Here is a 26,839-nt window from a genome sequence, read left to right on the forward strand (position 1 = left end):
CAACCAATCCCAACTTTCTTCCACCTCCCAGAGACTAACACCACCCCCCAACAACATTTCCCCCCCCCCTCGTGAAGACACTTCCCCCCCACCCCCTCCACAACTCCGGCTTCATCCACTTCTCCAGAATCATCCCCACCCTTGTCCGCCATCCCACCCCCTCAAACTTGCATTTCTACTACTGACCAGCCATTTCAAACACCCTATCACCACCCTAACACCCCTCCTCCTCTTATAAGCCTTCCCCTCACAACGGTTACCCCTCAGGTCCTGACCCACACTTCCTCTATCCCTTCACCCACCCTCTACGCTGTTAACACTTCCCGCTTCACACCTCACGTACTACCCTCACATCCCCTCCCTTTCCCCTCCCCCACCCCAAACTTTTGCAAGTCATCCCTATCCCTCCCTCCCACTCCCGAGCCACACTACTCTCCCCTCCCCGGCCTCCCACATTCCTCTTTCAAACACAAACCCACCCACATTAACCCCCTGTGATGAACCGTGCACTTCAAGTTGTCCACCTTACCTCTCTTGTCACTCTGCCCCTAACACCCCCTCCACTCCTATCTCCTCCACTTCCCTCCTTTTTAACCTCAGCCAGTCTCTACGTAATCTGGACGATAATCTTGTTACCCTAGCAACTGAACGTACCCTTCTCAGAAAAGATTGTAATTGATTTAAATCCTACAAACCCATTTCCCGCCCCTCCTGGCCACCCCACCAATGTGTTAAGCCTCAAAAACACTTAGATCCCAAACTTGGGTCAACAACACCACCACTCCTTACCCGCTCTCATAGACCCCTTCGTACCTCTAACACCTACTGCGCTCTTGACCTCTCTACACTCTGCCTCACCTACCGCAATGACCCCCAACTGAAAGAATATCCCACCCCTCACTCGATAATCCCTGTTATTTTGTGACCAGCAGATCCCGAGCCTCCTTGCTCCTCCAGACCCCCTCAAAACTGACTAGTATTCAATTACTCCCCCACCCTATCGCCAAACCCAAACCCTTTACCTGCATGCTCGTGAACTGCCATTCAGCAGTCAGTCATGCGACCGAAATCTCAGAAACCATTCTTAAATAAGGCTCAGACATCGCCTTCCTCACGGAAACCTGGCTTAATGACCATTCGTCACCTATCATCAACCTCGGGCTACTCTATCATCAGAAGAGACAGACCTGGTAAAATGGGGGGTGGCCTAGCAATCATTTTTAAAGAAGAACTACAACTCTCCCCCATTAATAACACTGACTACACTACCTTCAAATACTTAGGCGCCGAACTCAAAATGAAGGGCTCCTCCCCCAATACGACTGGATAACATCTATCATCCCCCTGGCGAACCCCTTCCCCTTACAGAAGAATTCTCCGAACTCCTTACTAAATCGTTACTCTCCAGCTCCAAAAACCTCTTCCTAGGAGATCTTAACCTCCACTGGAACTAACCTGATGATCCGGCAATCAAACTCATCAATAATCTCCTTGAGATTAGCGACCTCAAACAACTTTCCCTCTCCCCCACCCACATCAAAGGAGCTATCCTGATCGCAATCATCTCCAACCCTGATCTTACATCCCTATCCAACATCATCCCCATCGACTGGTCTGACCACCATCTTATTCTGTTCACAATATCCCCCCCAGCCCCTCCTGCCCCCTCAAAAACCAACAAAACTACAATTGTTACCAGAAATTTTAAACAAACCCCTCCTGGTGCACTGGAACTTAACCTCCTATCCCAACTTCGTCTCACCCCCCCCCTCTTCGAATGCAAATGAACTCACAGAACATTTCAACAATACTGTTACGGAGGTACTAAACCAACTGGCCCCTCTGAAAAATAAAACAAAGAAAAGCCCCCTCTAAATTATGGTTTTCCCTAGACCTTAATAAAGAAAGACGCTCGCTGAGACTAGCAGAAAGAACATGGAGACAACATCCCTCCCCATCTCATCTTGCCCTCCTTAGAACTGCGAGATCCTCCTACAAGAAACACATCTTTTCAGAGAAGGTTTCTTTCTTCCGTCTACAACTCTCTCGCGCAAAAAACCGATCCAAAGAACTGTTCAACATTATTAGAAATCAAACCGCCCCTGCACCCCCTAACCCGGTGGCTTCCATTAACAAATGCGAAGAAATTGCCAACAACTTCTGTGAAAAAAATAGCGAAAATAGACCGCGCTTTCTTCGATACTCTTCCCTCGACCACCCCTCTACCTCCCCTGACTACCCCATCTCTCACACCTCTCCCCTGGACTATATCCCTGCCACCCCATGCCCCCTCCCCCTCCTACCCCTCTGGAACCCATTTCCCTCCCACTTAAAAATAACACATCATGGTATAACTTCCACCCGGTATCTGAACAGGAGGTCTTCAACATTTTAGCCAAAATAAAGCCTCCCTCCCACACCACAGACCCGCTCCCCTCCACAATCAAAGATCTCAAACATGTCATCGTCCCCTATTGGACCAACATCAGCAACGCCTCGCTCTCAACAGGGAGTGTGCCCATCTCCTTCAACTCGGGCAAATCACTCCCATCTCCAAAAATCCCAAAGCTGATCCCAACGACCTGAAAAATCTCCGCCCCATCTCCAACCTCCCCCTAGTCTCCAGGCCTTGGAAAAATGCACCCTTCTCCAACTCGACAAACACATTGACTCGTTCAACCTGCTTGACCCCTTTCAATTTGGCTTCCGCAAAGGTTGGAGCACAGAAACTGCACTTCTCAACATAGTCGATGATATTCACCTAGCCCTGGACAAGGGCGAGACATACCTACTCATCCTTCTTGGCCTTTCCGCGGCTTTTGACACAGTCTTCCACCAAACCCTACTCAACACAATCAAAAATCGCTTCAGCCTCAGTGGGACTGTCCTTAACTGGTTCACCTCCTACTTCCAACATAGAACCCAACCAATTAAAAACCAAAACTGCCTCTTTAGCCCAAACTCGGTCTCCCTTGGTGTCCCTCAAGGCTCCATCCTGTCTCCCGCACTCTTCAACCTACTTATGAAACCCCTTACCCTGATACTCAAACAAGGAAAAATCAACTACCACCTTTACGCTGAAGACTTCCAACTGTACTACAAAATTAAATCACAGACTGATATAACGCACCTGAACTCTGCCTTAACAAAAATTCAAACCTGGTTCCACAAAAATCATCTGAAACTCAACCCCAGCAAAACGGAGATCATCCTCTTCTCCTCCAAAAATAACCCTCTCCCCATTCAATCTTGGATCGCTGACCTTAATGCACTAAACTGCTCTCTCCCTAGCCGATTCGGTTACATCACTCGGCATCACCATCAACAATAATCTCACACTAAATTTCCATGTTAAAAAATCTGCAAAAAGTGCACTCACTCTCCAGCACCTCAAAAAAATCAAACCTTTAATCCCAGCTGAAGACTTCAAATTAATTATTCAGTCTCTTGTTCTAACCAAAATCGACTATGGAAACTCCCTTCTCTCTGGCACCCCCAGTATCCACTTGGCCACCATCAAATCCGTTCTCAACCTCACCGCCAGACTAACAACAAACTGTAAAAGCTTTGACCAAATCGCCCCTGCCCTCAAGTCCCTTAAGTGGCTCCCCATTGAAGGCAGATCCTCCTATAAAAATGCCTGTATTACACACAAAGCCCTTTACCAGAAGGCCCAATCCTACCTCACAGGTAAAATCAAAACAGCTGGCTGTACTCGATCACTGAGAAGCACCAACACTCTTCTCCTCATACCCCCCCTACTTACAAAAACAGCCTCAAAGTCTCGCTCCTTCTCTGGCAAAGCCCCAACCATTTGGAACACCCCCGCCCCCCAAAGAACTTTGGTGCAACCCCTCCTATTCCAATTTCAAAAAAGACCTTAAAACTCACCTCCCCAAATTTTGGGGAAAACTAAAACCCGGATCTCCTTTCTGTCTATTTGCCCTCCCCCATCCTCATGCCTCCCCCCTCCCCACTCATTCACCCTCCCGACTCCCCCTCTTTCTCCTGTCGCCTCCCTCTCCTCCTCCCGATCACTCTACCACCTGCTTCCTATTAGGTCCTTTGAGTTCCCCCAGGCATACTGTTAAATATACTATTTTACTATAATCCTACTGGTTTCTGCAACTTGCTTTCCTATATGTACTTCTTTTTGTTTCCTTAATTACTCTATGTATTTCTACTCCCGTTTATCCACCTACAGCCCGTTTTTTTTCTCAACTGCCAACGACTGTTTTATTATGTGCAACCATTGATGATGTAAAGCGCTCCGATACCCTTTGGTGAAGCTAGCGCTACATAAAACCTTCAAAATAAAATTTAAAAAAATACAAATAAATTGGCATTGTAAATAGAAGTTCCTTTTACCTATCAAGGGAAAAGAGAGGGAGCAGAAGAGAGAAGCTGAGGTAAGGGGCTTATGCCTGGAACTATAGATCTTAGTACTCCCAAATCAAGTCCGCCCAATCATCAGATTCTTTCGGGCCCAATACAGTTTATGTAAGTGATTCACCAGATCATAACATGCATCCCTTCACAGTATGACTATGTGGTATAGATTATACCACCTCAAAATTCGAACCTCCACCAGGCCAATCACAGCTACTCCATTCAAAGCATTTACTAATGAGCATGGTTGCTCATTGATTGATTTGAAATGGACGGAAATGGTGCACTGGGAACATCACAGTTTAAATACCCCTGATAGCCAACTGCGCGGGGGGAATACGCTATGAATATACAAAATCGCAGTCGCCATCTTGGAATATCCAAGTCTGTATGCTTAATCCTGTCTTTGATAAACCAATCTTGTTATCATATCCACACCAACTTACATAAATCCAGTGATTCAGAATGAAATATTTTCCTCGTCGCAACATCAGCCTTTTAACCCTAGGCTGTATTACATGTGTTCAATAAGCGCGCAGTTTAACCTCCCATATATCATTTAAAACGATCGGGTGATGAGAATAATACTCCGACGTCGAAAAGGTCTATTGAACCAAACAATCATTCATGTTGCATCAAGCACACATTTTGATTGAACCGAACAAAGCAGTAAGTATCCAGAAAAACTTAAATGAAAAAATAACTATTTCACATTCATCTTTAAATGCCCCATTTTATCAAAAGACCTAGGCTCCTAAAATCACAAATAACGTTCAAAGTGACACTTACGATCACGAGAGCTGTCAACACAAAAATCTAAATTATTCAAACACGACAAATATCACACCCCCAGAAATCATCAGCATAATGCCAGTCTCTCATTTTATTGAAGCACAGTGTCGATTTTCCAATCTAAAACAAATAATTGAGTGACGTGACCAAATCCAAATGTAACCGCGTGAGGATCCACTAAAAAGAAAACATTTTAACGTAGCTGGCATTTTCAATTATTCAAGAAAGCATGAGTTTCTTGTGATTTTCAAACTTCACAGCTGTTAGCAGGGTTTTCTCCAAATCGAAACAAGCATGAACGACTGGTGCTGAGCCAGGGAGAGGCTTGCAAGGGAAAGAGAGCGAGCATCTTTAAAACAAAGCACACATTGGCATCCATGATGCGGGCACCGTGCTGATCCATGAGAACACGTGTACTCTGTCACAAAACACATAAAAGAAGAGTGCACAGCACAAAAGGAAAACACTTCTGAAAAAGGGTACCCGTAATAGGCCAATGCTCCAGGGAGGGAACTAAACAGGAGAAGGCAGGACATCTAATAAACAAAACAATTCAAAAACAAGGTTTTATTAAATTGCACAGGCATTAACCAATGGTCTACAAGTGGCAGAATGAAAGCCCACATACAGGGTCTTCCAGACAGCGCACGTGCGGCTTATGCTCGACCTAAAAATGGTTTATGCCAATATATTTATTTAACATTGCAATGTGTGAATTTATAAATTATACATTTGATTATAGTTATTGGTGCATTTTTGACAAAGACAATAGGTCTGCTTTATATAGTTTGATGTGCAGTACCCCTGTTAAAGCCAAAAGTCCTACTTTTTAAAATTTGGTGTCCTTACCCTCTGATAAAGTCGGTAGGTAAGCCTTACTTTCCAATGACACCCTTTATATTATTACATCAGGCAGTCAGCTGCGTACCCCCACGAGCGGTGAGAGGTTGGGTGCAGGCCCTAGTCTCAAGCCCGGCCCTTAATTTACATTCTAAAAACTGAAATACAATGGAAACACCCACAGGTTAAAGTGGTGTTATAGATAGGAATTGTAATAATATCTTACTTAAAAAAATTAAAAATCAAACGCGGAAATTCACACAAAAAACTAAAGGTTAAAGGGAAGTTATAGTTAGATGAAAATCTTAGTTAAAGCATACGGTTTTAAATTACCAAATCTACTGAAATTCACCAGTTAATAGTTAGCTCAAGTACCTACCCTAAAGTAACTATAAATCTCGACTTCTGACTACAGCAAACCTTTTGCATTCACTATGGTTCACTATTAACATGCCAAAGTCACACCCGACTTCTTCTCAGATGCTGCCTTTTATCATTCTGGACTAAGTGCAGGTCCGCGCTCATCGTCCGAAGCAGCATATCCAGGATATTCAGACTATGATGCAGATGTTTTATGGCCTCCTGTATACTGCTGGTGAAGCATGCTCGTTGGCATATGCAGGCTAAACAGGGGGACCTGAAGTCCCAATGGGTGCAGCATCAGGGGAATCTCTCAGATCTGGTCCTGATATCAAAGGTTACTGTGAAAGATTTGCAGTGGTGTGTGACGAATCACGATTGGGTCACCCTTCCCCACATATAGTTCTTAGTGGTGACAGATGAGGCACCAGAATAGACTGGAGGTGGGCAACAACTGCCTGGAGCAAGCCTTCCTTCATGAGTAAGTCATCGTAGTAAGGGAAGACTGCATGTGAATCAACCACTGCCATCACATTTGTGAATACTAAAGGAGGGCCTAGTGAGACCAAACGGGAGCACAGAAAACTGGGAGAGCTCGTAGCCCAACATGTACCACAGGAAGCACCTGTGGGCCAGCAGGACAGGGATTTGGAAAAACACATCTGTAGGTCTAGCGCTACAATCCAGTTTCCAGGATCCAGGGCAGGCAGAACATGAGCCAACGTGAGCATCTTGAATTGCTCTTGCTCAAAAAGAAGTGGAGTCACAGATTTGTATAGGGCAGAGGCCTCATTCTTCAGCACCATGATGTAGCAGGAATAACAAGGCCTTACTTCTGGTGTGTGGATGTAGGGCTATCTAAAGGGACTTGTAGGCTGTAGCCGCAGGGACAGGGGACTGGGCAGCACCTTTTTAGGCTTTGTGGCCAGTCCTCGGAAGGGCTGCGCAAGTAGTTAGACTGGGCATGGCTGGTACTGAGGACACCCTAAATTGCCCTCCCACATCCACAGCAGCGACGGAAGGACTGCTGTTGTGGCCAAATCGAAGGGGAAATCCAAAGGGATCTGGTAGTGACCCTGCCGGGTGCTGCGTTGGCGTTGGCCTCGTCACCCAACAAGCGAATGATGTATCGATCAGACATGACTGGACATCCTCAGAGAACACAGTGAACCATAACCAGGCATGCAATGCAGTACCACTGTAGAACCCACGGATCTACTCAGGGAGTCTGTGGTGTCCAGTCCACACCAGCATCTCTGCTGTCCATCAAAGGTTAGCAGGGAATATCAATCCAAGAGGCATGCAGTGTTAAAGGACCGCAAGGCTGGTGGACGAGAATATGTACTTCCAAAAGGTGTCCAGCCCCGTGGATTCCCCGTTTGGTGGAGTGGTAGGGAAGGCGCTTGGGTATATCTTCGCTTGAAAGGCATGCACCACCAGGCTCTCAGGGTAGGGGTGCTGGGAGAGGAAGGCTGGGTTTCCCGGGGTGGGATGATGTCAAGAGGCAATCATTCGGTAGAGGAGCCCCTGTGCAGGGTTTCACCCAGGGCCCAGGAACACTTTAGTGAGGGCTTCATTAAAAGGGAGAAGGGCTCAGGAGAGCACACTCCAGGTTGAATTACCTCTGTCAAGACATCGGACTTGACCTTGACAGCATGAGATTGAGGATCTTCGCCTCCTGCACATCACAGTGACAAATGATGCGCCTTCTTCTGAAGCCTAGCCCATAGAGGAAAAAATGCAAGAGTGAAGAAAGGTATCCATACCACTGGCGTCACCCAACCCTCATACCAGTTTTCCTCTTCATTGTCCTCAAGAGGACCATACACCTCCTCCTCGTCTACCAACCCCCCCACCCTCCCCAGAAGATCGTCACAGCCCCCACTGGGCAGCAGCAGGCAGCAGTAGAACTAGAAGGGGAACAGGCCTAGAAGGGAAAACTCCCAGGGCAGCATCCAGCAAGTAACAAGGGATTATAGCATCATGCCGTGCATAGACGCCCCCAACTCATGACAGCAAGAGAGACATGGCGGCAGTTCCTGAGCAGACAGCATGACCACACCACCCCCTGCATATAATACAAGGGCACAGGTCGCTGTATAGACATGTTACAATGGCCAGTGCCTCAGCTAGTGGATAAAATGTGCCGTTCAGGTGAGCTCTATCGCTGATGTGCAGCACAGTGGCAATGGAACTCCACCTCAGTGCAGCCAATGGTTCGGTTAGCAGCCTGTCAGATCTCTCAGGAGTCCAAAGATGGCTGTCCCCACCTTGGCAAGCATCCCACAGAGTCACCAAAAAGAAACCCCAGGGGCGACCTACCCCAAGAGCACACAGCAAGCATCAAAGTCAGCAGGACTCTAAAGCAGACAGACACAGCTGGGTGGATAGATCCTCGTGTGGACGCAAGGTGTGTTCGTAGCCAAGCAGGAGCGAGGCCCATACAGAGTACCACTGACAATGTGGGGGCCCCCAGGGGCAACGACATGCCCCTCAATGCTGCCAATAGCGCCAAACAAAAGAGGTAGGAAGCAGGCAGGCCCGGGTGTAATCAGTGCACATAGCCATACTCTCCTCGCAGCAAGCACCAGGATATAGCACAATGTCTGAGACACCTCTGGGAGCGCAGACATGAGGACCCAGGTAAGGTCAACAGATCCTAAAAAGGTCTTGCGTTCAACTCCTCAGCAGTGCTCCCCCTCAAAAGCAAAGAGCGGAAGCATATAATCAAAGTTAAGGGGTCAATGAGATAAGAAGGCCCATCGGATAAATTAAAGAGGTAGGTGGCCACATACAGTCAGGCAGGGGGGTCTACTCTGAGGAACAGCAACAGCACGAGGTAACGACGATCCTTACCATGTATCTATAGCTCACTGGAGCAAAGGGGGAGCAGGCCAATGAGGTGCACAGTAGTTCCTGCCATGGTCCCCACGCCTCACCGCACCCCCGTATGAAGGTGAATATCTGACTATATGGTTACCCCAACTTTTTTTGCCTAGTGTTCAGCTGGTTTTCGACTTAGTTGGCCTGGGATCCCGCTAATCAGGGCCCCAGGCTATCTGCTCTCACTGTAAAATGGACTCCATGTACTTTAGGTACATCTCAAATTGGATATTGGGTCACCTTATGAGCCTCTGTATAGTGAACCCTAGGTACCCAGGGCATAGGTGCATCCAAGGCCTACCAGGGGCTGCAACATGTATTATGCCACCCCTGGCCGGCCATCCCCATTGACACAATTGGCTGGTTACTCAGCTGGGGCAAGGCCGTGTAATCACCCCTTGCTTAGGTATAGTATTCCTATCCCTACCATTACATATAGACACATATATACCTAGAAGTCACTCCTATGGCAGGCCTTAACAATCCTGAAGGCAGGGTGCTTGGTTTTATGCGAGATGGTGCTATAGCATGAGCGGAGCCTGTCTGCAGCTTTCGTAACCATGTCCTTACAGCTGTTCTATGATCTAGCCATACCATATACTCTTAAGTGCATTAGAATACTTGTGGTTAATGCTAACTTTGGTTTGGCTTTATCAAAACATGTCGTGTAAGGTGTCATATGCTTTGGAAAACTACCCCCTCGCCAGTTTTGGCGACGGGGGGTAGCATTCCACCCTTCTAGAGGGAGAAGACATGTTGTTCCTGTTAATCCCGGTTAAAGTTAACCAGAGCCTCAGCATCACAAAATGGATGCTGCTGCCACAGACACAGTCTGACCTTCTGCTGCTGGGAGCCCGTCCAGCGAGGGAGGCTTGGACAATAGGTTTCCTGTCTTGGGAGGTGCTAGCACCTCCCCAGACAGGCCATAGTGTATTGGGGCAGGGAGAGCTGAATGAAATGAGACACTTCCTGGGACACACAAGGTGCTCCATGCATTGCCCGGTTCAAACCAGTTGCTGGGGCACTCCAGCCCCAGCTCTGTCACGAAACTGGACAAAGGGAAAGGGGTGTAACCACCCCCTTCCCTGGTCCAACCCATAGGAGGGACCTAGTAGGTAATCCAGCCCCTTTAATTTGTATAAAGCTAGGAGCGGAGTCTAGAGACTTTAGATTATCCTGAACTGAAACTTGAAACGAAACTCTGGACCTTCGACATTCTACTGCAACTAGAAGACTGAATAATCTCCCTTGTGGTTAAGGTGTGACCACCATGTGCAAACAGGCACCAACAGCGACTTGCCGGTTTGCTTTGTCGACGCTCCCGCCGGAGCCCGAGCACAGATACCAGACAGGAACTGGACTTCCAGACTTCTCTGACCGCGACCCACATCTGAGCAGAGCTGAGACCCGTGGAGGCGACGAGAGACGTGGGACCGAACATCTTGAAAAACCTGCTTATTGCTAATTGCGCAGCTTCTGAGGCACCCTTGATGTTGTGCATTGGGGATTGAGAAGCCCCAGCCCCGAGCCACATTTGCCCAATGCACAGCCCTCCACACTCCACGAGTGCCGCGTGGAGCCTGCTGTTGCTTTTGAGCTCCACGCGCTTTTCCGGTCACCTGCCCGTTGGCTAGTGGTCTCTGTGAAGGCGAACCTTTAAATCTACACCACTGGCCTGGTTGCTCCAGGCTTGCTCCTGCTTCCTGGAAAAAGAGAAGCCCCCAGACCTTGCTGGTCTGACTCGAAGTAAATATTCAATTCCTGCGTGGGTTGCATTTGCCAAGGCTCGTTGGGTCCAATCCGGGTCCCGACACCGCAGACATCTAGATCCATTGTGGACAGCACGATTCCAGTGCCTGGTCGTCGTCGACGCCTCCTGAACCTCGTGGCTGCAGAGACAAGCTTCACGACATCACCCGATTGCTTCACGACATCGTCTGGCTCCTTCCTGGTCACTGGCTAGTGATCCAGACTCTGTCCCCTCTGCTTTCAGGTACTCTTCATCCTCGATCCACCCTTGGATCCAACCGGACACTTCTCTCCTGGTCGCCTGCAGCATCTTTTTACAGGTCTCCAAAAGATTCAGCGACGAAACCAGACACAACTTGACACCTATGCACCCGGATCCTGTGGGTGAGGTAACACGAGTACTCCAATGCTCCTGTGGGTATTGACTATCCAAGTGTCCTAGTTTTCAGTAGCTTTCTCCTAGTCTATCCGGAAGTGCCCTAAAACAACTAGTTTATGACTCTTATGTTCCCATTGTATCCTATGGTAACTCGCGTGTGTGTCAAGACACTGCACACGCTTCCAGTGGGCCTCCTGCTTCCTAACCTTTGGTAGTTCAGTGTAGCCCCAGCGATTCCCTAGGGCCTACTCCCCGTTCTTATACCACTATTTTAGTATATGGTTTGCAATGCCCCTAGGGCTCAACTGTATTTTGTGCAACTTATTGTATGATAATTAAGTTTCTTGTTATGTGCTTTGGCCTCTGACCTCAAAAAGAGTTCAGAGGGGTTGTGTTAGTAATAAATACATATATATTTTATATATAACCTGTGTGGTGTCCTTTAATTTGGTATTCAAGGGGTTACATATGGTAAAACAGCTGGCTTCACATGCTCTCTGAAGTTTTAGCCTAAGACTGCTTTGTCCATGCTACCACTAGGATAGCTGGTCTATAAGGTTGACTTTACAACCATCACCAAGGGTTGTTTGGAATGATACAGGGTGCCCACTAGAATAGTGAACATCACATATCAGGCCAACTTCTCACAACCCTCCTCCCCCTAGCAGTTGCAGAGACCCAGTAGGTGGTGCAGTGATGAGTGGGGGTGAGGCAGATAGAAACCTGCTACAGATCTTGGGGATATGTCAGCGGCGATCGGGTGACCCGGGTGCCCGACACGACCCCTTGCACCAGGCCGCCGCCATCACTCCGGTACTTATGGGGGGAGGGGGGAGTAATACCATCTGGGTGTCTAGGAACTCCTCCTTAGGCAAGCCGGCAGGTCGGATCACAGTGGGCAGAAGCTCCAGGTTCACCGGCTCCGAGGCAATCACCAGCACGGTGCTGGAGGTCCGGAGGATAAGCTGACTGCCCAAGGTACCTCCTATGTCCCACACCACAAGTTTCCGCCCGAGCCCCGGACACACCGCAGCACTCAGGATTGTGCATCCGGCAGATAGCAAGCAGTTGCTGGGGTGAAGGAGACACTGCTCCACAGATACAAAAGATAAATGGCGGGCCCAGTACGGGGCTCTTCAAAAAGTGTCCGATGCAGCCCACATCTTGCCCACGCCCCTGCTTACAGAAAACCTTATAAGAATTCAGCCATGTTTTATTACTCCTCAATCCCAAGATCTACAGTACACGGGCAGAATCACTGTCTGATCTCCGTAATTTCAACAGTGATGTTGATTAAATATAATCAATCAGTGATGCAATCAATGAGGTCATGAATGATGTAATATGTGAGATCATAAACATTGCATGAAGGCGATGCAATTTAGAGTTAGTTCACAGAGTTTTAGTGTTATTTTGGTCCTTTAACATTAGCTCAGATGTCATTTTAATATCCATCTATAATGTCAATTTAACCCTTTTTCCATTAATAAATATATATGGTATATTGCCCCGGCTGTAATCTTAAAAAACTAAAATAGGCAAGAGTATGTCTTCTGTCACTTATTACACATTTTCTGGCAAACAATGTAGAAATTCTTACTGTAGGGAAGTCATTCCTTTCGACCACTCTTGCAATGTAAAATAACCCATATTTTGTGCATCCAATTTCCAGGCTAGGACAAGCATTACTACCTGTGAGAAAGATTGAAAACAGTGTAAATTATTGACACCCAAGACATCAGTCAAGACTCTTAAAACAACAAAACCCAATAGAAACAAAATGTATTGAATAATACCTAGAGATGCTATTCATGAATTGTTAATAGGTCATGATTGCCAAGGGCAACAGCAATGTAACTACTGAATGGCTTATTTGATCAGTCAAAATCGGTAACAGTATTGGAAGCTTGCAATCTTGGAACAGCTGCCAAAGTATGTCAGGTTACAGAACACCACATAACACAATCTATAATGTACAAACACAGAAACAAGCAGAGCAAAAGTGAGAAAGTGCCTTTTTTGACATGGTTACCTGGAAAATTACGTGGTTTCAATTGAAAGTGCACAGAGTCCCTGCCAACCAGGTCTCCTGTGGCAGAGCTCCTTCCCTAAAAACTATACCACGATAGGCAGTTTCAAACCCCCTATAACTCCCTTGTTAATGGTACCTTGGTACCTGGGCCATTGGGAGGGTCCCCTAGATACCCCTCACCAAGGCCATTCAAACTGCCACTGCAGCCTGTATGCCCTGGTGCAAACAAAACGACAAAGTCGACATGGCACACTAGCTATGTGCCATGCCAAGTCGCACTGCCTAAGGTAAAGGTAAGTCACCACTCTAGCAGAACTTTCAAACTCTAAGGCAGGGTGCACTACATCTCAGGTGTGGGATTATCGGCAGGAGTAAATATGCCCCTACAATATTTAAGTCTAGTCTTAATATTGCAGTGCCAGTGAAGTTATAGACAGTACATGGGCTGGAAACTCAACAACACGAGTTTCCCAGAACTATGATGACTTTACTGAACCCTGGAGTGTTTGGTACCAAACAACTGCTCTCAATAAACCCACAGTTATGCCACTGTGGTGTTTATTGAAACATATACCGAGGTCTGACTGGCTTTAGGCAGGCCGACACCACCAGACAGGTTTCTGGAACCCTGAGTCGACAGCCCCCGCTCTCCGAGGCCAGAAACAAAGCCCATCCTGGGCTGAGGTGTCGCACCGCCTTCCCTAAGATGGGCAAAGTGCCTTTGCAATGTGACCCCAGTCTCTGCTTCTAGTAGCAGATTGCAGCCTTCGGTTCAAACCTCCACTTTTGGTGGAAAATCTAAGGGAGAACAGGCGGTGTGCCTCCTCTTTATCAACTCCACTCAAGTGTTGGAGGCGAGGTGAAGCACATTTTTCAGTGCTCACCATCTTGAATATAGTGGGACTCATCCAATCAGGGCTAGGGCTATGAACCCGCTCATAAGAGGATGGCATAATAGTGGGTGCAGACACACCAGGTAAGAGAACCATTGGTCCCTACTGGTCACTCCCCTGTAATGTCCCTAAATCTAGCATCTAGGTGGCACCCCCATACCCTGCAAATCATATTCCTTCCGACCTAAGAGCCGGACGGTACAGTGTCGCACCAGTAGAAAAGGCTGCAGACACAAACTGACTTGGCCCCAGCCATACCCGCCTGCCTGCAGCCCTCAACAAACCTGCCCCAGAAGATGACCCATCCTGCAGCACAGTAACCTTCAAAGCCTTTGGAGTACCGCCTGCCTTCGACAAAGATCAAGCTATTCTGTGGACCGCGGACCTGCCAGCAGAAACTAACTTTGAAGAATAAAGAACTCTGCCCTGAGGAACCAAACCGCTTTACTCACCTGTGAACAGCATCTCTTCGATTACCCCCATTCTCCATTGGCGCCAGATCCAGAGTCTGAACCCTACACCCGGCTGCGCCTGTGTGGCTGGAGGTGCAGATTTGCTACTTACCTGAACCTTGTCTGGTGATGTTTCTTCATCCTTAAAACTAAAACTGCAAGTTGTATACTTACCTGCAGAACCGCAGTCTTATTTTCCTCACATAGGTTAAGATTGCAGAACAAAAAATTGCAGGGTGTTCTTTTAAAAGTGAGAAATATTTTTCTCATCATAAACATAAGTACCTTTTCACTCATTGCTTGGTTTTAAAATAAATCTTGAAAGAAGCTTACTTTTCTAAAATTGGTGCAGATCTCCTTTTTGAGGTGTGTGTCATTTATTAATCACTGTGTACATAACAAATGTCTTACACTCCTGTGTTCGGCCTAAGGCTGCTCAATCACACTATCACAAATAGAGCACCTTGGGTTTACATTGAGCCCTGTACACTTCGTGGGGAATACCTGGAATCTTTGCAATATGTATGTTCATGGTAGATACTTCAGTTAACTGACTGCGAAACATCAAATCACAGATCTGATGTGGCGAGGAAGACTACTGTTACCTCCATCACAGCGGTAGGAAACGGACAGGGGCAGCACTGCTTTTTGACCCCAGCCTCTGGTCTCTTAAAATCTTTGTCAGGGCGGAGATCTTGTGTAGCTCTTGACTGTGCCAGGTCCCTTGTTGTTGCAGCTACTACAGTTAGCTTCCGTATGCATTTAATATATTGCTGTTCTTGATTCCCCTCAATTCTTGGTGACACCGGTTTAGCTGTGGCTAGTTTACTGAACACCCCTTTATGTCCTATCCATGTCGTTTTTCTAGCTGTTCCCCAGTGGTGCAACAGGTGGCCTAAACTTCTTTTTGTTGAATTATTTTTGTGTACTCTCTTGGTCTATTATTGCCCAGAGGTTTAGGATTCTTATGTGCAACGAACATCTCTTCATATTGCTGCTATCTTAGCAATAAGAGACTTTTAAAAATCAATTTGTCCAAATTAACCTCGGTTGTGTCTGGGATTTTACAGCAATACGTTTCCTGAGGAGGTAGAGGACCTCTTTCATACACCAAAGTAAAGTCAACCCCATTCTGTAACTCCTTCATGGTGACCAGGAACTGATGGAGTTTTTCCATCGCCTTTCAGCAAGTCCATTCTGGTATGCTTGTATTAAGATCCATAAGGATGTGGTTTTAGTTTCACCTTGGCCTGTATTTTTGGAGTCCAATGTTTGTCTTTGAGTTTTTCTTTTTTCTGTCAAGTGCTTCGACTTTGACAAGTTTTCTAGTGGCTTGGCTGGCCTTTACCTCAAGTGCCACACAAGATCTTTTATTTTAGTGCATTTTCTTGGGAACCAATTGTAAGTGAATCAACATTCTGGGAGGTAATGGTTTAAGGCCATAATCAGAGTGACTTCCTCCTAGGCCTCTTTTGAAATGTCCTCTTCTGAAAATCCCATCTACTGCACAGAACCCCATATCTTGCATTGATGGAAGGAAAATGCTACCTACCAGTATGCATCTGTTCTTGGCATGTAGGGCTGCAGAACCACACACTATTGCATTAGATCACCATCTGGTGGTGGGCCCGGATGTTTACACTTTGTTGTTGTCTTGGAAGAGTGTTTTGTCTGTTGGATGACTCCTCCCTTAGATCATAGTGCGCACGGGCATTGACTCCATCATCAGTTTGTTTTTGCCATTGGGTAAATGATGGAGTTGTAGGATTATAGATAAAGATGACCATGTGTTGTGTATCTAAATAAGATAATACTGGAACAGATACAGGTAGCCGGGGAGGCGGGTGGGCGTGTGTGGTTCTGCAGCCCTACATGCCAAGAACAGATGCATACTGGTAAGTAGCATTTTCCATTCGAGGCATATGGGCTGCAGACCACACACTATTGCATAGATTGCACAGCAGTTTCTCCCTTAGCGGCAACCGCACGCATCTGTTGCAGTAGTTTGAAATAATGTTTTGAGTATAGCCTGGCCCACACTTGCTTGTTGTTTTGCCTGCACATCTACACAGTAGTGCTTTGTAAATGTGTGCGGAGTAGACCATGTAGCTGCTTTACAGATGTCATCTAATGGTATATTTCCTAAGAATGCCATAGATGCCCCTAACCTACGGATAGAATGAGCCCTAGGGGAATGGATAGAGTGTGTTTTGCTTTTTGGTAACAAATTTGAATGCACTTAACAATCAATCTTGCAATGGCTGATTTTGCAATAGGATTGCCCTTATGTGGAGGAGAAAAGGACACAAACAGCTGTTTAGTTTTACGAAATGGTTTTGTCCTATCAATGTAGTAGAGAAGCGCTCTTTTTACATCTATTGTATGTAGAGCTCTTTCCGCGTTTGTAGTCTTGCGGCGTATAGTACTATGAAAATGCAAGATGCCATCATTCCTATTAGTTGCATGAACACTGGAGGTAGTAGTGAGTGTTGTGGCTGGAATCTTTTGATAAGATTTTGCATAGTTTGTATCCTTGTTGGGTTTGGATACACTATTGCCTTGGCGGTATCTATTGTGGCACCTAGATACTGCTGAGACCGGGACGGTTGGAGGTGTGACTTCTTTTGATTTACTGTGAATCCCAGTTTGCGTAGCAGGCATATTGTTTGATGCGTGTGCTGTACACAATGGTTGTATGATTTGGATTTTATTAACCAGTCGTCCAGATATGGGAAGACATGAATGTTGTCCCTTCTTAAGTTTGCTGCTACTACTGCTAGACACTTTGTGACTTTGTGATCACTCGAGGTGCTGTAGTTACTCTGAAAGGGAGTACCTTGTGGAAGTAGGCATCCTTGAGATCTAATGTAGCAAGGAAGTCGCCTCTCTTTAGCAACGGTAGAACCTGTTGTAGTGAAACCATATGAAAGTGGTCTGATTGTATGTACAGGTTTAGGAGCCTTAGATCTTTAACGGTCTGAGGGACCCGTCTTTTTTGGGTATGAGAAAGTATAGAGAATAGACTCCTGTGTTTTGATGTTGTTTTGGGACTGGTTCTATTGCATTCTTTTGCAGTAGAGCTGCCACCTCTTGTCTTAGTAGTATGAGGTGTTCTTGTGACATGGGACACTGCCTGAGTGGTATTGTTGGAGGAGTGGAAGTGAGATCCAGGCAATAACCTGACTGAATTATTTGTCTTACCCACCTTGTAGTGTAGTTCCTATTTTCCCAATAGGCTCTGCGCATTGGAATAACAGCGTGTAGACGTAGGACTGAGGTCATCTAGGTCTCTACTGACTATGTTAAACTTAATTTAGGTTTGCGGCAGCTAGCTCAGAGGTCACTGGAAACTTTCTTGAATGAAGAGGGATGGATAACCTTCCCTGGCTCAGACAAGAAGGGATTCAGTTTCCGACAACCGCATAAACATGACAACTTTGCTCCCTCAGAATAAGAGTATATCTCTAGAGTTGTGTGAAAATAATAGACAGATATTTCACTCAGTCAGCAGTGCATACTTAGTTTCACCAGAGTGCAGAGAAATAGAGAGACAGGTGTTTTCAATAAAAAGGTGTTATTTATTGAGCAGTCTTCTTTCTCATGCAAGAGAAATGAATTGCCACAATTGCAATACTTAAAGTAAAATAGAGTGCGTACAGTAAAAGTAGTATTATGAAATAATACTGTAAAAGCATGGATACGGTTTCTTAGCCATATGATACTTTAAAATGAATAAAATATATACATACATAAATACATTGACTAAAAGGCTCGACTGGTGCTTCTAACTACGCCTACCCCGGTGTACCTGACCTAAGCCTAATACGTGGGAAGGGACAAGTAATTAGCGATGTTAAGTTAAGTTGGTTAAGATTATTTTGCCAAGAATCTGCATCAAGAATTTTCCTAAGGGTTTAGTCAGCTCCGTACCTTGGTAATAGAATGTGGGAGGTCTGGTATTTCTTTCCTCAGGACTCGATATTCCAGCAACCCGCAAGGGTAGGCTGGAAACACCGGAGCTGGATTTTCTCGGCTGGAGAAAAAGACAGCGTCTCTCTCTGTGCGTCAAACAGGAGGGGCGGCTTCCGCGGGCACTCGCATCAGCTGGGCTCTCGGGCAAGTAGATGGCCGCTTTGCTCCAAACCACTGTGTCGTTGCTTAAGGTAACGGTTGGTATTTTATACCTGAAAAGTGCCGGGTTTGACGTAAGGTTGGACATAAGACGTCACCAAGAACTAACAGTTCTTGCAGGACTTCAGGAGTTCTTATTCAAATCAAAACAAAAGCAGGGGGGGTTTTACCGGGCTGCTGGAGGCTTGGTTTGTTTAAAGAACGCGTTGTGCTTTCTAGGAGTTGATGGGAGTACCCGTGCTGTGCTTTGGATTGCATGGGCTATTACTGAATACGAATCTGATTCTTATGCCTTTGTCAGGACATTATTGATTATAACCTCACAAGGGCATAAATCTGGAATATCGAATTAGGGTCCTAGATAAGTACACGACAACCTGTCTGCGGTGATTGAGTTCCAGACAGGTAGGAACTGTTGTAACCTCCCCCCGGCCCCCCCCACCCGACAGGAGTGGAATGATCTGCGGGGATGGAAGGGAAGTCACTGTTTGGGAGTAGAGGCATTGCGATTGTTGTTTCCTCTACCTCTGCCCTTAATGTTTTTTCCTCTATACCCTCCTCTAGAATATCCCTTACTTGGCGAGGATTGGCTGGGCGCTTTGTAAGAAGAGGAGGTATTGTCAGTTTGGAAACCTTTAGAGGCGCCCTATATGAGGAGCAACAAAAGGAAGGTCTATGGGCTTGCGTTTGTAAAGCTCCTATGGATTTTGCAGTATCTGTAGCTTTCTTCATATTTTCTAGTGCACTATCTACTGTTGGCCCGAAAAGGTGTTGCTGGTCAAATGGTTGGTTTAAAATACTGGCTTGTAATTCTGGTTTGAACCCAGAGATTCGTAGCCATGCATGTCTATGCAACAGTACCCCTGTATTTATTGCTCTAGAGGATGTGTCTGCAGTGTCTAGTGCACAGCGTATGGAGGCATTTGTAATAAACTTGCCTTCCTGTATTAGGTCAGAAGCTCTGGTTTTATATTGTTCTGGCAAGTGTTGCATGAGTGACTGTAACTCATCATAATGAGCTCTATCATATCTTGCTAACAAAGCTTGAGTGTTAGCAATCCTCCAGACATTGACTGCTTGCGAGATGGTGCATTTTCCTGAAGCATCAAAAAGCTTAGACTCTTTGTCAGGGGGTGGAGCATCCCCTGTTTGGGAGTTAGCCCTTTTTTAGGTCTCGCTATTCCATTCCGCAAGGAATGAATAGCGAGAATTATAGGGTTGCATCAGGAAAGCTAAACCAGCCAGCGGATTTCCACAAGTGCATGTGATCGTGAACGCACATCCGCCTGCAGGTTTAGCTTTCCTGATGCAACTCTAACCGTCACCTCAAAGGGATCAGCTCCGCCCCCTGCTGCACGCGCTTTCCATCCAGCGCGCGAAGGGTGTCTACACCAAAGCCATCTGTTGTTTCCCCAGCGGGCTCGGCCTCACTTACTTCTCCTCCACTTTAATTAGGTGTTTGACTGACAGGAGCTCTGCTCCATCAACCCAACCTCCATTTCGCCCCCACAAACATGTTTTTGTAGCACCTCCTTTACTCTAAACTATAAATATTTACGTACCATCCTACATCTACCACATGCGGCGCCATCACTTATATTACAACAGCCCTTGTATTCAGTGGCACTTTAATTTTTTTATGACAACTTTGTGGGTTTTTTCAGGGTACAGAGTGGCACGTTACAAATTAAAACCTTGTTTTTTGTTGTTGTCTTCCTACTTGGTGCCCGCAAGCACACTTACACTTGCAGCGCTCCATTTGTTAAACCCCCTCCTTCCTCTCCCCGTCTTCTTGTTTTCCTTTGTTGGCAGGAGTTTTGTGGCTGATAGCCGGAACAATCTACAGATGCGCGGGTTGGTGGTTCTGCTGATGTCAAAAGCAGCTGGGCCCAGCAAGACTGCAGACATCCCCCTCCAGCACAACATGGTCAGCAGTATTTACTCCAGGTATAGATTCCTCCGTGGATAATCAGGTTACTTTGCAGACAATGTCATATCAATGGTGATATCTGTCAGTTTGCATCTCATTCCTCCTATATGCTGACCAGTCCAAGAAGCTTTACGTTGCACAGCAGTCTATTTAAGTATGCCCAGAACACGAGCAACGGTGCTATTTTCTTTGGCTGCTATTTAGAAACTAGAGGCTCGAGGATGAGCTCCGGGCAGAGATAGAAGTTTGTTCTAACTGGAATATTTTAATGTATATTAAATATGGATTTTAGGTCTGTGAAATGGCATTTTTTTTTTGCAAAATCATTTTTATTGACTTTTTTTACAGTACATACATTGCATTTACTTCAAGATTAGTCATATCGCAAATAGTAATACAAGTCAATTTGTAAAGCCATAATTCCGTTTTTGACACAGACAGCATTTAGTTATTGTCACAGGCGACATGGGCAAGCCTACTGGTGCGAGACTTGTGTCTGCAGGTGAGTGCCTACAGTATGTACTGTGAGCTGAGCGCTAGGCGATAGAACTGTGATCAACATCCAGGGGCGTTTTAAGTGAAATGCCATCTTCCTTACTTTGAAAACTCCCTCGGTCTTCCACAGTGTGCTCTTATCTTTAAAAAGGCATTTGCAGGTGGGATGCTATAGGCCAGGCAACACATGATGCCATGAGCAAGGGTCCCCTGTTGTTGCCAACACTGCTATGATATCAACAGTAGAAACAGGCTTTGTTGAAGTTTAGAAGATAGCATTGTATAAAATACACCTTCTGCATATTCTTTTTTTGTGTCATACGTTTACAGAAGCCCTTGTTTTAAATAGGACATTGGATATCTTGCTCGGATTCATTCCTTCCTTCTTCTGCACTCTGTATTGATCCGTCCCTTGTGTACTTTTCACCCGCATGCTCCGTGTTGCTCTCACCCTAGTCTTGTTCTACTCCATACAAACCCACCACTCACCCTGCACTCTGTGTTGCACTTTCCCTTGTGTGCTTTTCCACCCCCTCCCACATTATGTTGGCCGATGCTGCACAGCAACAGCATAAAAGAAAATATTTTTTGCCAGTTTTGCACTGTTTTGGCAAACATCATTAGCAAAGCCAATAGATCCAAAGATCGAGATCTATTGGCTTGCCAATGCTTATTACTATTTTTGACATGGTGCCTCTTGGTGCATTGCTATAGGGCTACCTGGTACAGGGTGCTACATAACATTTCTCATGTATTTGTCCATTAACAGCTTACTCCCCTTTGATGCCTCATGGCCCGGTGTAATCTGGAAATATGACAAACTGATTCTGTTTTATGCATAGATACTTCATCATATTGCCAAAGGAGCTACTTGTATTGTACACCAGGAACTGGAGCAGTTTTCCCATTCTAGTCTTTTCCTCTTAACATTGATGGACCAGGCATCATGGAATGAAGTGCCCAGCAAGGAGGTTAGAGTTGTAATATCTTTGACACCTAGTTGTGTGACACAGAAATTAAATTCTTGTCATCGTTGTAACATAAGTAGGTAATGTTTCAGGCACCTAGTGTATTGCTAATGTCACTTAACATAGACAGCAAGCAATAGTGACTGATGCATAAAATGAATATTTGTGTAAATAAACAAAATCACCCACCTTTGAGGATATGCAAAAATGTGGCGTCCACTTATACTATTTGAAAACCGTGGTGCTATTTTGGATACGAGCTGCTGTTTTCATTTCATTGACTATGCATTAAATTCTAATATAATAAATGTTGTCGGACCTGTAGAAGGAAAAGGAAAGCAGATGGAACTTGGGCATCCATCTTTGAAATGTTACGTTTATTGAATCCACCATTTTACAGTTTCACATTTAGAAGGCCTTGAGCAGAATCTGCTTCAGCAGGATACAACCATACACTTCAGTGTCAAAACGAGACTTTCATTACAATACTCCCAGCATTGTACATGCAAGCAATGAAGCTGTCATCAGTTCTACTCATGTACCGAATAACTTAGATGGGGAAGCATCAGGCTGAAGTTTCCTAGTTAAGTCTACAAAATCAGAATCCTTTTTAGGTCTCCGCATGCGTATATTGTTTTGTAGGATTTCGTTTAGATAGCATTTCTTATCTGTGACAGGCCTGTGAAACGCTCCGATTCACAGTGCACTGCTGAAGCACTTAAGAGTGCGAGTTCAGTAGTGTGTAAATTCGAGTTTCCCTACTTTATTTTTCCTTGCAATATTATATAGCGCGAACTCGACAACATGGCATGAGCACAATTTACATTACAGAAGAACACATTCATTTGTGGTAGGCACGGGAGACAAAGCGATTTGCCTGGAATCACAGGATGTTGAGCTGATGTAGAGATTTGAACGTATCTCCCCAGTTCTAAAGTTCTCAATTCTAGAACTTGTGGCGGGAGGTGTGTCTAAAAGTGTATGTCGGTGCTGGCCATCAATGCACGATCAAGGGATCAAAAACACCTACCCTGTAGACCAAAAAAAGCTATACATGTCCAGGATTGTGTTTTATGTCAAATCTCAAAAAACGTGCAAATTCTATTGACAAGTTTTAGGTCTTTGTATGTCTCTCCCTCTTCTGTATCGCCTCAGTTTAACAAATGCTAAATGAAAATGGATTGTACTGTTTTTTAAAACATTTTTTTCATTGAATTTATGTTTAGTAGAAATTGCATTTTATGAATTTGTTCATGTGGTTTTAACATTGGCTCGTCATCAACTGTTTTTAACAGAAAATTGTATTTGTACGAATATTTTTATAATAATGTAAATGTAAATGTAATGGGCATTTATAGAGCGCTGCTACCACTCCAAGGAGTATCTTGGCGCTTACACAACCCAGGTGGAAGAGTTGGATAGGGAAAGAAGTCCAGTTTCTTAAACACAGCCACTACACTAGGGTTCTACACATAGAGTCAGACATGGAGAAAATCCAGGTTTTCAATGCCTTCTTAAAAGGGGCTTCTTGGGAGAAAGAACGCAAGGGAAGGGGGAGTTTGTTCCAGGCCTTGGTTCCAAGTACAAAGATGGATTTGCCACCCTTTGTAGCCAGTTTAAAACGGGGAATGGTAAGTAAGTTCTGACTAGTGGATCTTAGGCAGCGTGCTGGGTAGTATTTTTTGAACCCCCTTCGTAAATAGGTCGGGCCACGTTGATGGAAGGCCCTAAAAGTAATCAAGAGAAGTTTAAACAGAATTCTCTTTCCTATTGGCAGCCAGTGTAAGATATATAGAGCTGCAGAGGCAGATGATCTACGGGGCAGACGCAGTACGAGGCGGGCAGCCGCGTTTTGGATCATCTGCAATTTGTGGAGCACGATTTTGTTTGCTCCAGCATAAAGTCCATTGCAGTAATCTAGCCTAGAATTTATTAAGGCCACTGCGACTGTTTTCCTCGCCGAAAGGGGAAGGAGGTCAAAAAATTTCCTAAGTGCTTTAATAATTTGGAAGCACATACCTGCCACTGCTACAGCCTGAGGTTTGAAGGATAGGCAGTTGTCAAACGTTATGCCTAGGTTACGGGCGGATGCAATTGTGTTAGGTGGAGCTTCTGCATCCGATGGCCAGCATACTGTAGGGGAAAAAGGATTACTGATCCCTATGGGTAAAATTTCCGTTTTTCCGGCGTTGCACTTTAGATGGTTGTTATTCATCCACTTGAATGTAGCTGCAAGACAGTTCCTAAGGTCTTCCTCGGCACCTGGTTGTTCCTTATCCAGCACCAAAATCAGTTGGGTGTCGTCAGCGTATGAAATAGAACTGATCCTGAATGACTCGATCAAGTTCATCAGGGGTGCCATATATAGATTGAAAAGGACAGGGCTCAAGCTAGAGCCCTGTGGCACCCCTGAGCTGACGTTTTTAGCCTGAGACTGATATGGGCCAAGCACTGTTATTTGGCGTCTGTTTGTAAGGAAGTTCCTACACCAGGTCAACACCTGTCCTCCCACACCTGCGGCAGCCAGGTGTGGGAGGATAAAATAATGAATTACATTACTGTGGTACAATTGTATTAGTTAGTGAAAGGATCTAGTGGGCCTCAAGTGGGTTGGCAGAGAATCATTTTGGGTTGTTTCAGGAAGAACGATTTAACCAAGGGAACAACATTTTTTACTGTTTAAAGTACCCTATTCCCCTGGTTGCAAGGGGGTCTCTCTCTATATTAAAACACATCAATGAGAGAGACCTGTGCATTTTTCAAATGGGTGGTAAAAAAATATGAGTATGTTGCTGGAGATGTGGGCCGCCGTGCCACTAATGTACTTACCTGGGGAGGGTAAACACCCATTATTCCGCAACTTTCTTTCCGCATACCAACACTCTGCATACTTTCATTACGAAAGTGCCATGTCTCCGCAATGCCATTATAACGCATGGCATTACAGCTTCTCAAGGGGCCGGGAGATGGGCTGCATGTCACTACCATTAGCCTCCATGCCCAGCCAATAGCTGGATATAACAGGACAGCAGATCCAGAACATGAGCAGGCCATAGCTCTACATAAGGAAGAAGATCCTTCGCCCAACAACGCAGCTTACCCACAAGGGCAAGGTAAGAGAGTGAGGTCGCCGTAAGAAGGCAGAAGTCTAGTTAGAGGATCACTGGGAAAGCAGGTTGTGGGGCCCATGTCACCAGGTTATTCATAGATGTTGCTAGTCAGACAGAGGCATCAGAAAAGCCAACACCTGGATCACCCACAGGAGTGGTGACTGGTAATATGGAAAGTCAGTTGTTCAGGTTCATCAGTCAGTGAACAAACCGGTTGACTAACAATGTTGCCTCGTTTCCAAGGGCCTGGGCTGCCAAAACACTGTAGGTCTCTCCCTTGCACAGTACCCTCAGCATCTGAGTAGCAGGTCTGGAGCTAGAAGCAAACAAGGTACCACTGGGACATTTCCAGTGCAGTACAACTTTGTATGGGAAATGAAAGGGAGGCAATGTAGTAGCTCGCCAGAATATGGTCATCTTGGCTGCTAGTTCTCTGGTGCACCATCATATAGCGCACTAATACCTTAGGTGGCTAGGCACTTATGGTCTGCATACTGTGATAGGGAAACTAATTTTTAAAAAGCCATGTCTTAGGGCGTTTCCTAAATTCAAAACAGGAATGAAGTCTTCCTGAGAAAAAGCGGAAGAGAGTTCCATATCCTGATAGTACTATGTCTGAAACTCTCCCCCCCCTCCGTTCATCCTTTTGACTCTGGAGGTGGGCATTAGGAAAGCATTGGCCGAACGTAGTGATCTGCTTGGAGAGTATCAGCTAAAAGCGTCCCAGAGAAATTGTGGACCTTCTCTGTTTAGTGCCTTGTGTGCAATACAAAGTGCCTTCAATTTCACACGCTGGCCAACTGGCAGCCAATGCAACTCCTGAATCCCAGCCATAATGGACTGTTGTTTAGAAACATCCAGCACTAATCTAGCAGCGACATTCTGTACCGATTGTAATCTTCTGAGTAGATTGGTCTGTAAGTTAATCTATAAGGCATTACAGTAGTCCAACTTTGATAAAATCAGGGAAGTTAAAACTGTTTTTCTGGTCTTTTTAGGAATGAATGGAAGAATTGTATGCATGGTTCTGATAGTAAAAAACGCAGAGGACACAACCTTGGAAATCTGAGACTTAATATTAAGCTTCTATTATGACCCCCAAATGCTTAGCTTTTGCTACCGGTATAAGAGGAGGCCCCAGGGTGCCTGGCCACCAAACTGTTGACCATAGAGGGAAAAGCTTTCCAAATAGCACCACCTCAGTTTTACTCGAGTTTAGCTTCAAGCAGTTCCTACTCATCCAGTTGCTCAAGGAGACCATACAATAATGAAGTTTGATGGAGTAACTAACATCTTTGTCTAAGGTTGAGATTACCAACTGGGTGTCGTCGGCATACGAGGTGGGAATTAGATCAAAACTTCTGATCAAAGGTGCTAATTTGGACACCTAAATATTAAAAACCTTAGGGCTCAACGAGGAGCCCTGCGGTATCCCA

The 26,839-nt window shown here is 45.6% G+C and overlaps 1 protein-coding gene across 2 annotated transcripts in view; it reads right to left on the reverse strand.

Moving 5' to 3' along the window:
• Positions 1-26,839, reverse strand: part of DCUN1D4 (defective in cullin neddylation 1 domain containing 4) — a 365,350-nt gene that overhangs the window by 174,259 nt on the left and 164,252 nt on the right. For both annotated transcript variants that reach the window (XM_086962658.1, XM_086962656.1), the window contains exon 7: positions 12,993-13,084. In XM_086962658.1, coding sequence (XP_086818784.1) covers positions 12,993-13,084 — 92 coding nt within the window. The remainder of the gene's footprint in view (positions 1-12,992; positions 13,085-26,839) is intronic.

The sequence above is a fragment of the Lissotriton vulgaris genome, chromosome 3_1 (assembly GCF_964263255.1).
Source record: "Lissotriton vulgaris chromosome 3_1, aLisVul1.2, whole genome shotgun sequence".
Classification (NCBI taxonomy): Eukaryota; Metazoa; Chordata; class Amphibia; order Caudata; family Salamandridae; genus Lissotriton; species Lissotriton vulgaris.